Source organism: Rana temporaria, assembly GCF_905171775.1.
Source record: "Rana temporaria chromosome 9 unlocalized genomic scaffold, aRanTem1.1 chr9b, whole genome shotgun sequence".
NCBI lineage: Eukaryota > Metazoa > Chordata > Amphibia > Anura > Ranidae > Rana > Rana temporaria.
This window is the reverse complement of record NW_024404478.1, coordinates 256,903-271,245: the sequence shown is the minus strand read 5'-3', so window position 1 is coordinate 271,245 and position 14,343 is coordinate 256,903. Positions and strand designations below refer to the sequence as shown.

At 51.3% G+C, this 14,343-nt stretch overlaps 1 protein-coding gene across 4 annotated transcripts in view; it reads left to right on the top strand.

Annotated features, from left to right (window-relative positions):
• The first annotated feature begins 6 nt into the window (after positions 1-6).
• The window catches only part of LOC120921907 (potassium voltage-gated channel subfamily C member 1), a 258,805-nt gene continuing 244,468 nt past the window's right edge, over positions 7-14,343 (top strand). For all 4 annotated transcript variants that reach the window (XM_040334412.1, XM_040334411.1, XM_040334410.1 and 1 more), the window contains exon 1: positions 7-270. In XM_040334412.1, coding sequence (XP_040190346.1) covers positions 19-270 — 252 coding nt within the window. In that variant the 5' untranslated portion in view covers positions 7-18. The remainder of the gene's footprint in view (positions 271-14,343) is intronic.

Sequence of the window (14,343 nt, the reverse complement as noted above, 5' to 3'; positions counted from 1 at the left end):
GTAGAGCCCTGCTGCTGGATGACCTACAGGCAGCACCGGGAGGCAGAGGAGGCTCTGGACAGTTTTGGTGGAGGTCCAGTGGAAAGTAGTGTAGAAGAGGGTGATGTGGATGGCACTGGAGACTCTGGGGATGGAGAAGAAGAATTAGAGATGACCAAGAGATTGGCCCTTAGTGACTCTCCTGATGGCAAACCTGGAGGCTTCTGGAGAAGGTGGCAGCCACGGATTTGGGCCCTTTTTGAAGACCCTTACTCATCTAGATTTGCCAGGGTAAGTTGCAGTACCCATAATGTACCCCTCCCCTTGCCCATTCTGTCATGTATGATTGATTCTGGCTTTCACTGGAGCCACAATGGCTGCTGGAAACATGTATGGCTTTCTGATGATTAAGGGGGAGGATAATGACTTTGTTATGTCTCTGCAACCTTCAGGCTCCGCTGACCGCTGCTCATCATCAGGTGTCACTCAACTCAGTCGGGGGCTGGTGTGTAGTATATTAGAAGGGGACAAGGGGGTTCAGACTGTATACATTTGGGGGTGAAACTTGCGGTTTGTAGTACTAGGTGGGGTGGGGGTGTAGGGGAAGTACAGAAGGAGCGTTGGGGGTGCGCAGTCCTCAGAGAAACTTAGGGGTGAAAGTACTAAGGGAGAGCTTGGGGTGCACAATATACAGAAGAGTTTTCTTAGAGATAATAAATTCCATCATTCTTTGCCTCCATCAGCTGAACAGGTGCCGCCTGCATGGCAATAACAACTCTCTTCACAATGAGAAGTCAGGTGACAGGAGATTCGTATTATACAGAACTCACTGGTACTGGGGGTCTCTATGCTAGTCCTGGGGGTCTCTATGCTGGTCCACTCCTGGGGGTCTCTATGCTGGGCCTGGGGGTCTCTATGCTGGTCCACTCCTGGGGGTCTCTATGCTGGTCCACTCCTGGGGGTCTCTATGCTGGTCCTGGGGGTCTCTATGCTGGTCCTGGGGGTCTCTATGCTGGGCCTGGGGGTCTCTATGCTGGTCCACTCCTGGGGGTCTCTATGCTGGTCCACTCCTGGGGGTCTCTATGCTGGTCCTGGGGGTCTCTATGCTAGTCCTGGGGGTCTCTATGCTGGTCCTCGGGGTCTCTATGCTGGTCCTGGGGGTCTCTATGCTGGTCCTGGGGGTCTCTATGCTGGTCCACTCCTGGGGGTCTCTATGCTGGTCCTGGGGGTCTCTATGCTGGTCATGGGGGTCTCTATGCTGGTCCTGGGGGTCTCTATGCTGGTCCTGGGGGTCTCTATGCTGGTCCACTCCTGGGGGTCTCTATGCAGGTCATGGGGGTCTCTATGCTGGTCCTGGGGGTCTCTATGCTGGGCCTGGGGGTCTCTATGCTGGTCCTGGGGGTCTCTATGCTGGTCCTGGGGGTCTCTATGCTAGTCCTGGGGGTCTCTATGCTGGTCCTGGGGGTCTCTATGCTGGTCCTGGGGGTCTCTATGCTAGTCCTGGGGGTCTCTATGCTGGTCCTTGGGGTCTCTATGCTGGGCCTGGGGGTCTCTATGCTGGTCCACTCCTGGGGGTCTCTATGCAGGTCATGGGGGTCTCTATGCTGGTCCTGGGGGTCTCTATGCTGGGCCTGGGGGTCTCTATGCTGGTCCTGGGGGTCTCTATGCTGGTCCTGGGGGTCTCTATGCTAGTCCTGGGGGTCTCTATGCTGGTCCTGGGGGTCTCTATGCTGGTCCTGGGGGTCTCTATGCTAGTCCTGGGGGTCTCTATGCTGGTCCTTGGGGTCTCTATGCTGGTCCTGGGGGTCTCTATGCTGGTCCACTCCTGGGGGTCTCTATGCTGGTCCCGGTTCCACAGCTGGCAGCTGCTGAAGATAATCAACAACCTTGCTGAAGGTTATTCCTTGCTGCCAGTCAATGACAAGCCTCCTGCACAGCCCTTTCCATGTCTCAGTAAGGGGGGCAGAGCCACGGAGGGGCAAAGTGTCTTCTGCCTTTGAGAAGAGTATTAGAGCAGCTGCAGGTTATCCTTTCCGCAGAATATAAGACTAGCTGCAGGAGGTCAGGGGTGACCTGTGGCTTGTCCACATGTACATCAGTATCTCATAATAGTTTTTGTAGCATTGGAACATTTTCCCACCCCAGGTAATGGGTAACAGGGATGCTGAAGGTAGAAAGTTCCTGCCAAAAAGAATATACAAGTATCCAGAACCCAGACACAAGATTCAGTGCCCTAGTAACGAAGATTCCAGGCTCAAAACCCCATAACCCTGACAGAAAGCAAATCCATGTTTTCAGTAGCCTGAGTGAGAGTATGTTGGCCCTCAGAAGCTGGACACAAGTGCTACAAATCCCCAGAATTCAGATTTAGAACATAGATTGGCCAGATGAAGGACATACAAGTCTCCACTAGCTGGAGGGATAACATACAAGTCTCCACCGGCTGGTCGGAGAACACGCAAGCCTCCACTAGTTATACGGTGAGCATACAAGCCTCCACTCGCTGGACAGAGAACATATAAGTCTCCACCGGCTGGTTGGAGAACATGCAAGTCTCCACTAGTTGGACGGTGAACATACAAGCCTCCACTCGCTGGACGGAGAACATACAAGTCTCCACCGGCTAGACGGTGAACATACAAGTCTCCACTCACTGGACAGAGAACATATAAGTCTCCACCGGCTGGCTGGAGAACACGCAAGCCTCCACTCGCTGGACGGAGAACATACAAGTCTCCACTCACTGGACGGAGAACATACAAGTCTCCACTAGCTGGACGGATAACATACAAGTCTTCACCGGCTGGTCGGAGAACATACAAGTCTCCACCGGCTAGTCGGAGAACACGCAAGCCTCCACTAGTTGGTGAGCATACAAGCCTCCACTCACTGGATGGAGAACATACAAGTCTCGACTCGCTGGACAGAGAACATACAAGTCTCCACTCGCTGGACAGAGAACATGCAAGTCTCCACTAGCTGGACGGAGAACATATAAATCTCCACTAGCTGGATGGATAACATACAAGTCTCTACTAGCTGAATAGAGAACATACAAGTCTCCACTAGCTGGACGGAGAACATATAAATCTCCACTAGCTGGATGGATAACATACAAGTCTCCACTAGCTGGACGGATAACATACAATTCTCCACCGGCTAGACGGTGAACATACAAGTCTCCACTAGCTGGATGGAGAACATACAAGTCTCCACTAGCTGAATGGAGAACATACAAGTCTCTCCTAGCTGGACGGAGAACATACAAGTCTCCCCTAGCTGGACGGAGAACATACAAGTCTCCACCGGCTTGTCGGAGAACACGCAAGCCTCCACTAGCTGGACAGTGAACATACAAGTCTCCACTAGCCGGATGGAGAACATACAAGTCTCCATTAGCTGGACTGATAACATACAAGTCTCCATTAGCTGGACGGATAACATACAAGTCTCCACCGGCTAGATGGAGAACATACAAGTCTCCATTAGCTGGACGGATAACATACAAGTCCCCACCGGCTAGACGGAGAACATACAAGTCTCCACCGGCTGGTCGGAGAACACACAAGCCTACACTAGCTGGACGGAGAGCATACACATCTCCACTGGCTGGACGGAGAACATACAAGTCTCCACTAGCTGGACGGAGAACATACAAGTCTCCACTAGCTGGACGGAGAACATACAAGTCTCCACTAGTTGGACGGTGAACATGCAAGCCTCCACCAGCTGGACGGAGAACATACAAGTCTCCACTAGCTGGACGGAGAACATACAAGTCTCCACTAGCTGGACGGAGAACATACAAGTCTCCACTAGCTGGACGGAGAACATACAAGTCTCCACTCACCGGATAGAGAACATACAACTCTCCACTCACCGGATGGAGAACATACAAGTCTCCATTCGCCGGATGGAGAACATACAAGTCTCTACTAGCCGGATGTAGAACATACAAGTCTCAACTCGCCGGATGGATGGAGAACATACAAGTCTCCACTCGCCGGATGGAGAACATACAAGTCTCTACTAGCCAGATGGAGAACATACAAGTCTCTACTAGCCGTATGGAGAACATACAAGTTTCTACTAGCCAGATGGGGAACATACAAGTCTCCACTCGCCGGATGGAGAACATACAAGTCTCTACTAGCTGGATGGTGAACATACAAGTCTCCATTTGCTGGATGGAGAACATACAAGTCTCCACTCGCCGGATGGAGAACATACAAGTCTCCACTCGCCGGATGGAGAACATACAAGTCTCTACTAGCTGGATGGAGAACATACAAGTCTCCATTTGCTGGATGGAGAACATACAAGTCTCCACTCGCCGGATGGAGAACATACAAGTCTCCACTTGCCGGATGGAGAACATACAAGTCTCCACTCGCCGGATAGAGAACATACAAGTCTCCAATCGCCGGATGGAGAACATACAAGTCTCCACTCGCCGGATGGAGAACATACAAGTCTCCACTCGCTGGATGGAGAACATACAAGTTTCCACTCGCCGGACGGAGAACATACAAGTCTCCACCGGCTAGACGGTGAACATACAAGTCTCCACTCACTGGACAGAGAACATATAAGTCTCCACCGGCTGGTTGGAGAACACGCAAGTCTCCACTAGTTGGACGGTGAACATACAAGCCTCCACTCGCTGGACGGAGAACATACAAGTCTCCACCGGCTAGACGGTGAACATACAAGTCTCCACTCACTGGACAGAGAACATATAAGTCTCCACCGGCTGGCTGGAGAACACGCAAGCCTCCACTCGCTGGACGGAGAACATACAAGTCTCCACTCACTGGACGGAGAACATACAAGTCTCCACTAGCTGGACGGATAACATACAAGTCTTCACCGGCTGGTCGGAGAACATACAAGTCTCCACCGGCTAGTCGGAGAACACGCAAGCCTCCACTAGTTGGTGAGCATACAAGCCTCCACTCACTGGACGGAGAACATACAAGTCTCGACTCGCTGGACAGAGAACATACAAGTCTCCACTCGCTGGACAGAGAACATGCAAGTCTCCACTAGCTGGACGGAGAACATATAAATCTCCACTAGCTGGATGGATAACATACAAGTCTCTACTAGCTGAATAGAGAACATACAAGTCTCCACTAGCTGGACGGAGAACATATAAATCTCCACTAGCTGGATGGATAACATACAAGTCTCCACTAGCTGGACGGATAACATACAATTCTCCACCGGCTAGACGGTGAACATACAAGTCTCCACTAGCTGGATGGAGAACATACAAGTCTCCACTAGCTGAATGGAGAACATACAAGTCTCTCCTAGCTGGACGGAGAACATACAAGTCTCCCCTAGCTGGACGGAGAACATACAAGTCTCCACCGGCTTGTCGGAGAACACGCAAGCCTCCACTAGCTGGACAGTGAACATACAAGTCTCCACTAGCCGGATGGAGAACATACAAGTCTCCATTAGCTGGACTGATAACATACAAGTCTCCATTAGCTGGACGGATAACATACAAGTCTCCACCGGCTAGATGGAGAACATACAAGTCTCCATTAGCTAGACGGATAACATACAAGTCCCCACCGGCTAGACGGAGAACATACAAGTCTCCACCGGCTGGTCGGAGAACACACAAGCCTACACTAGCTGGACGGAGAGCATACACATCTCCACTGGCTGGACGGAGAACATACAAGTCTCCACTAGCTGGACGGAGAACATACAAGTCTCCACTAGCTGGACGGAGAACATACAAGTCTCCACTAGTTGGACGGTGAACATGCAAGCCTCCACCAGCTGGACGGAGAACATACAAGTCTCCACTCGCTGGACGGAGAACATACAAGTCTCCACTCGCTGGACGGAGAACATACAAGTCTCCACTCGCTGGACGGAGAACATACAAGTCTCCACTCACCGGATGGAGAACATACAACTCTCCACTCACCGGATGGAGAACATACAAGTCTCCATTCGCCGGATGGAGAACATACAAGTCTCTACTAGCCGGATGGAGAACATACAAGTCTCTACTAGCCGGATGTAGAACATACAAGTCTCCACTCGCCGGATGGAGAACATACAAGTCTCCACTCGCCGGATGGAGAACATACAAGTCTCTACTAGCCAGATGGAGAACATACAAGTCTCTACTAGCCGTATGGAGAACATACAAGTCTCTACTAGCCAGATGGGGAACATACAAGTCTCCATTTGCTGGATGGAGAACATACAAGTCTCCACTCGCCGGATGGAGAACATACAAGTCTCCACTCGCCGGATGGAGAACATACAAGTCTCTACTAGCTGGATGGAGAACATACAAGTCTCCACTCGCCGGATAGAGAACATAAAAGTCTCCACTCGCCGGATGGAGAACATACAAGTCTCCACTCGCCGGATGGAGAACATACAAGTCTCCACTCGCCGGATAGAGAACATACAAGTCTCCAATCGCCGGATGGAGAACATACAAGTCTCCACTCGCCGGATGGAGAACATACAAGTCTCCACTCGCTGGATGGAGAACATACAAGTTTCCACTCGCCGGATGGAGAACATACAAGTCTCCACTCGCCGGATGGAGAACATACAAGTCTCCACTCGCCGGATGGAGAACATACAAGTCTCCACTCGCCGGATGGAGAACATACAAGTCTCCACTCACCGGATGGAGAACATACAAGTCTCCACTCGCCGGATAGAGAACATACAAGTCTCCACTCACCGGATGGAGAACATACAAGTCTCCACTCGCCGGATGGAGAACATACAAGTCTCCACTCGCCGGATGGAGAACATACAAGTCTCCACTCGCTGGATGGAGAACATACAAGTCTCCACTCGCCGGATGGAGAACATACAAGTCTCCACTCGCCGGATGGAGAACATACAAGTCTCCACTCGCCGGATGGAGAACATACAAGTCTCCACTCGCCGGATGGAGAACATACAAGTCTCCACTCGCTGGATGGAGAACATACAAGTCTCCACTCACCGGATGGAGAACATACAAGTCTCAAGTACAAAGATTTATTTGATACAAAGTGGTGGCCAATCTTAGGTATGTTTGGAGGATGTTTGTCAGAAGCAGAGCACACGGCAATGTGGGGCTTATAGAGAGAAGTGCAATTAGTGGACTGGAAGAGTCATTTTACATATGAAAGGATTCTGTGCATCCGGGGCTTCTGCCATTATTTGGCTTATCCAGCAAATCCTTGATAGATAATTTACACTTTGATTTATTTATATTTGAGTTTGTGAATTATGTGGATCTAAAGTCAGGAAACCTCAGTGTCGAAAAATATGAAATAGGAATTAAGTTGCATTGACTGAAATTTTCCCCAAATCCTCCGTTTCATTCTTCAGCAACGAGTGAAAATCCTCCATGTTAGTAGAGAGAGGGAGATATCATATGTTGTGTTCTGGTCCCTCTTCATGATGGCACAATCAGTGTAATCAGCCAATCGCAGCCATCAGAGACAGGAGTGGGCTGGATACGGCTCCGATCATGTCAGTCCTAATAAGCTCCTCTGAGGATGGAAAAATGGAGGGTGCCTAGGCACTGTCACTGTACGACCCCCGACTCCCAGAGCATTATAGAGGAACATGTCACTGTACGACCCCCGACTCCCAGAGCATTATAGAGGAAGATGTCACTGTATGGAAGGACCCCCGACTCCCAGAGCATTATAGAGGAACATGTCACTGTATGGAAGGACCCCCGACCCCCAGAGCATTATAGAGGAACATGTCACTGTATGGAAGGACCCCCGACTCCCAGAGCATTATAGAGGAACATGTCACTGTACGGAAGGACCCCCGACTCCCAGAGCATTATAGAGGAAGATGTCACTGTATGGAAGGACCCCCGACTCCCAGAGCATTATAGAGGAACATGTCATTGTATGGAAGGACCCCAGACTCCCAGAGCATTATAGAGGAACATGTCACTGTATGGAAGGACCCCCGACTCCCAGAGCATTATAGAGGAACATGTCACTGTATGGAAGGACCCCCGACTCCCAGAGCATTATAGAGGAACATGTCACTGTATGGAAGGACCCCCGACTCCCAGAGCATTATAGAGGAACATGTCACTGTATGGAAGGACCCCCCGACTCCCAGAGCATTATAGAGGAACATGTCACTGTATGGAAGGACCCCCGACTCCCAGAGCATTATAGAGGAACATGTCACTGTATGGAAGGACCCCCGACCCCCAGAGCATTATAGAGGAACATGTCACTGTATGGAAGGACCCCCGACTCCCAGAGCATTATAGAGGAACATGTCACTGTATGGAAGGACCCCCGACTCCCAGAGCATTATAGAGGAAGATGTCACTGTATGGAAGGACCCCCGATTCCCAGAGCATTATAGAGGAACATGTCACTGTATGGAAGGACCCCCGACTCCCAGAGCATTATAGAGGAAGATGTCACTGTACGGAAGGACCCCCGACTCCCAGAGCATTATAGAGGAAGATGTCACTGTATGGAAGGACCCCCCGACTCCCAGAGCATTATAGAGGAAGATGTCATTGTATGGAAGGACCCCCGACTCCCAGAGCATTATAGAGGAAGATGTCACTGTATGGAAGGACCCCCGACTCCCAGATCATTTTAGAGGAACATGTCATTGTATGGAAGGACCCCGACTCCCAGAGCATTATAGAGGAAGATGTCACTGTACGGAAGGACCCCCGACTCCCAGAGCATTATAGAGGAAGATGTCACTGTACGGAAGGACCCCCGACTCCCAGAGCATTATAGAGGAAGATGTCACTGTATGGAAGGACCCCGGACTCCCAGAGCATTATAGAGGAAGATGTCACTGTATGGAAGGACCCCCGACTCCCAGAGCATTATAGAGGAACATGTCACTGTATGGAAGGACCCCCGACTCCCAGAGCATTATAGAGGAAGATGTCACTGTATGGAAGGACCCCCGACTCCCAGAGCATTATAGAGGAAGATGTCACTGTATGGAAGGACCCCCGATTCCCAGAGCATTATAGAGGAAGATGTCACTGTATGGAAGGACCCCCCGACTCCCAGAGCATTATAGAGGAACATGTCACTGTATGGAAGGACCCCCGACTCCCAGAGCATTATAGAGGAACATGTCATTGTATGGAAGGACCCCCGACTCCCAGAGCATTATAGAGGAAGATGTCACTGTATGGAAGGACCCCCGACTCCCAGAGCATTATAGAGGAACATGTCACTGTATGGAAGGACCCCCGACTCCCAGAGCATTATAGAGGAAGATGTCACTGTATGGAAGGACCCCCGATTCCCAGAGCATTATAGAGGAAGATGTCACTGTATGGAAGGACCCCCGACTCCCAGAGCATTATAGAGGAACATGTCACTGTACGACCCCCGACTCCCAGAGCATTATAGAGGAAGATGTCACTGTATGGAAGGACCCCCGATTCCCAGAGCATTATAGAGGAAGATGTCACTGTATGGAAGGACCCCCGACTCCCAGAGCATTATAGAGGAACATGTCACTGTATGGAAGGACCCCGGACTCCCAGAGCATTATAGAGGAAGATGTCACTGTATGGAAGGACCCCCGACTCCCAGAGTATTATAGAGGAACATGTCACTGTATGGAAGGACCCCCGACTCCCAGAGCATTATAGAGGAAGATGTCATTGTATGGAAGGACCCCCGACTCCCAGAGCATTATAGAGGAAGATGTCATTGTATGGAAGGACCCCCGACTCCCAGAGCATTATAGAGGAACATGTCACTGTATGGAAGGACCCCCGACCCCCAGAGCATTATAGAGGAACATGTCACTGTATGGAAGGACCCCCGACCCCCAGAGCATTATAGAGGAAGATGTCATTGTATGGAAGGACCCCCGACTCCCAGAGCATTATAGAGGAACATGTCACTGTATGGAAGGACCCCCGACCCCCAGAGCATTATAGAGGAACATGTCACTGTATGGAAGGACCCCGGACTCCCAGAGCATTATAGAGGAAGATGTCACTACACACATCATATACACCACCGATCCCCCTCATATACACCACCAATCCCCCATATACATCACCGATCCCCCATATACACACCGATCCCCCGTATACACCACCGATCCCCCATATACACCACCAATCCCCCATATACATCACCAATCCCCCATATACATCACCGATCCCCCATATACATCACCAATCCCCCATATACATCACCGATCCCCCATATACACCACCAATCCCCCATATACATCACCAATCCCCCATATACATCACCAATCCCCCATATACACCACCGATCCCCCGTATACACCACCGATCCCCCGTATACACCACCAATCCCCCATATACATCACCGATCCCCCATATACATCACCAATCCCCCATATACACCACCAATCCCCCATATACACCACTGATCCCCCATATACATCACCGATCCCCCATATACACCACCAATCCCCCATATACACCACCAATCCCCCATATACATCACCGATCCCCCATATACACCACTGATCCCCCATATACATCACCGATCCCCCATATACACCACCGATCCCCCATATACATCACCGATCCCCCATATACACCACCAATCCCCCATATACACCACTGATCCCCCATATACATCACCGATCCCCCATATACACCACCGATCCCCCATATACATCACCGATCCCCCATATACACCACTGATCCCCCATATACATCACTGATCCCCCATATACATCACCGATCCCCCATATACACCACCGATCCCCCATATACACCACCAATCCCCCATATACATCACCGATCCCCCATATACATCACCGATCCCCCATATACACCACCGATCCCCCATATACATCCCTGATCCCCTATATACATCACCGATCCCCCATATACATCACCGATCCCCCATATACATCACCGATCCCCCATATACATCACTGATCCCCCCATATACATCACTGATCCCCCAAATATACACACATCATATACATCACGATCCCCCATATACATCACCGATCCCCCCCATATACATCACCGATCCCCCATATACATCACCGATCCCCCATATACGTCACCGATCCCCCATATACACCACCGATCCCCCATATACACACATCATATACACCACCGATCCCCCCATATACATCACTGATCCCCCCATATACACACATCATATACACCACCGATCCCCCCATATACATCACCGATCCCCCCATATACACACATCATATACACCACCGATCCCCCATATACATCACCGATCCCCCCCATATACATCACCGATCCCCCCATATACACACATCATATACACCACCGATCCCCCCCATATACACCACCGATCCCCCCCATATACACACATCATATACATCACGATCCCCCATATACACACATCATATACATCACGATCCCCCATATACACACAACATATACATCACGATCCCCCATATACATCACGATCCCCCATATACATCACCGATCCCCCCCATATACATCACCGATCCCCCATATACATCACCGATCCCCCATATACATCACCGATCCCCCATATACGTCACCGATCCCCCATATACACCACCGATCCCCCCATATACATCACCGATCCCCCCATATACACACATCATATACATTACGATCCCCCTTATACACACATCATATACATCACGATCCCCCATATACACACATCATATACATCACCGATCCCCCCATATACACACATCATATACATCACGATCCCCCATATACACATATCATATACACCACCGATCCCCCCCATATACATCACCGATCCCCCCCATATACACACATCATATACATCACGATCCCCCATATACACACATCATATACATCACGATCCCCCATATACACACATCATATACATCACCGATCCCCCCATATACACACATCATATACATCACGATCCCCCATATACACATATCATATACACCACCGATCCCCCCCATATACATCACCGATCCCCCCCATATACACACATCATATACATCACGATCCCCCATATACACACATCATATACATCACGATCCCCCATATACACCACCGATCCCCCCCATATACACCACCGATCCCCCATATATATCATCGATCCCCCATATACGAACATTATCTGACAAAAGTAAGTACACCCCTCTGTCACATTTCTAAAAAAACATTCCTTGTATCTTTTCATGTGACAACACTGAAGAAATTACACTTTGTATCTAATGTTGTGTAGTGAGTGTACAGGGGGGGGTGTACAGGGGTGGTCTACACGGGGGGAGTGTTCAGGGGGGGTGTACAGGGGGGGGTGTACAGGGGGGGTGTACACGGGGGGGAGTGTTCAGGGGGGGGGGACAGGGGGGGGGTGTACAGGGGGGGTGTACACGGGGGGAGTGTTCAGGGGGGGGGACAGGGGGGGGTGTACAGGGGGGGTGTACACGGGGGGAGTGTTCAGGGGGGGGGGGACAGGGGGGGGTGTACAGGGGGGGTGTACACGGGGGGGAGTGTTCAGGGGGGGGGGGACAGGGGGGGGTGTACAGGGGGGGTGTACACGGGGGGGAGTGTTCAGGGGGGGAGGGGAGGGGTGTACAGCTTGTATAACAAATAACTCAACACACAGCCATTAATGTCTAAACCGCTGGCAACAAAAGTCAGGACACCCCTAAGTGAAAATGTCCACATTGGGCCCAATTAGCCATTTTCCCTCCCCCCGGTGTCATGTGACTCGTTAGTGTTACAAGGTCTCAGGTGTGATAAATGTGGTGTTATCGCTCTCACTCTCTCATACTGGTCACTGGAAGGACAACATGGCCCCTCATGGCAAAGAACTCTCTGAGGATCTGATATAAAGAATTGTGTCTCTACATAAAGATGGCCGAGGATAGAAGAAGATCGCCGAGACCCTGAGACTGATCTGCAGCCCGGGGGGGCCGGGACCATCCAGCGGTATAACAGGACGGGTTCCCCTCCCCCCCGCCTCGCCATGGTCCTCCGAGGAAGGTGAGGTCACGTGCTCAGCGTCATATCCAGAGGTTGTCTTTGGGAAATAGACGTATGAGTGCTGCCAGCATTGCTGCAGAGGGTGAAGGGGTGGGGGAGGGGTCAGCCTGTCAGTGCTCAGACCATACGCCGCACACTGCATCAAATTGGTCTCCAGAAGGAAGCCTCTTCTAAAGATGATGCACAAGAAAGAGCCGCAAACAGTTTGCTGAAGACAAGCAGACTAAGGACATGGATTACTGGAACCGTGTCCTGTGGTCTGATGAGACAAGATAAAGGTATTTGGTGTCAGATGGTGTCAGGCGTGTGTGTGGGGGGAGGGGCCAGGTGAGGAGGACAAAGACAAGGGTGTCTTCCCTACAGTCAGGCATGGTGGGGGGAGGGTCATGGTCTGGGGCTGCGTGAGTGCTGCCGGCACTGGGGGGCTACAGATCATTGAGGGGACCATGAATGCCGACATGTACTGTGACCTACTGAAGCAGAGCATGATCCTCTCCCTCCAGAGACTGGACCGCAGGGTAGTATTCCAACATGATAACCACCCCAAACACACCTCCAAGACCACCTTGCTAAAGAAGCTGAGGGTAAAGTTGATGAACTGGCCAAGCATGTCTCCAGACCTAAACCCTATTGATCATCTGTGGGGGGAAGGGGGAGGAGCGCAAGGTCTCCAACATCCACCAGCTCTGTAATGTCATCATGGGGGAGGGGAAGAGGAGTCCAGTGACAACCTGTGAAGCTCTGGTGACCTCCATGCCCAAGAGGGTTAAAAATAATGGCGGCCACACAAAATATTGACACTTTGGGCCCAATTTGGAGATTTTCACTTAGGGGTGTCCTGACTTTTGTTGCCAGTGGTTTAGACATTAATGGCTGTGTGTTGAGTTACTTGTTATACAAGCTGTACACTCCTCCCCCCTGTACACCCCTCCCCCCCATGTACACCCCCCCTGTGTACACTCCCCCCCTCCCCCCCTGTGTACACTCCCCCCCCTGTACACCCCTCCCCCCTGTACACTCCCCCCCTCCCCCCTGTGTACACTCCTCCCCCCCTCCCCCCCCTGTGTACACTCCCCCCTCCCCCCCTGTGTACACTCCCCCCTCCCCCCCTGAGTACACTCCCCCCTCCCCCCCATGTACACCCCCCCTGTGTACACCCCCCCGTGTACACTCCCCCCTCCCCCCCTGTGTACACTCCCCCCCCTGTACACCCCTCCCCCCTGTACACCCCCCCCTGTGTACACTCCCCCCTCCCCCCCTGTGTACACTCCCCCCCCCCCTGTACACTCACTACACAACATTGGAGATACAAAGTGTCATTTCTTCAGTGTCGTCACATGAAAAGATACAAGGAATGTGACTGAGGGGTGTACTTA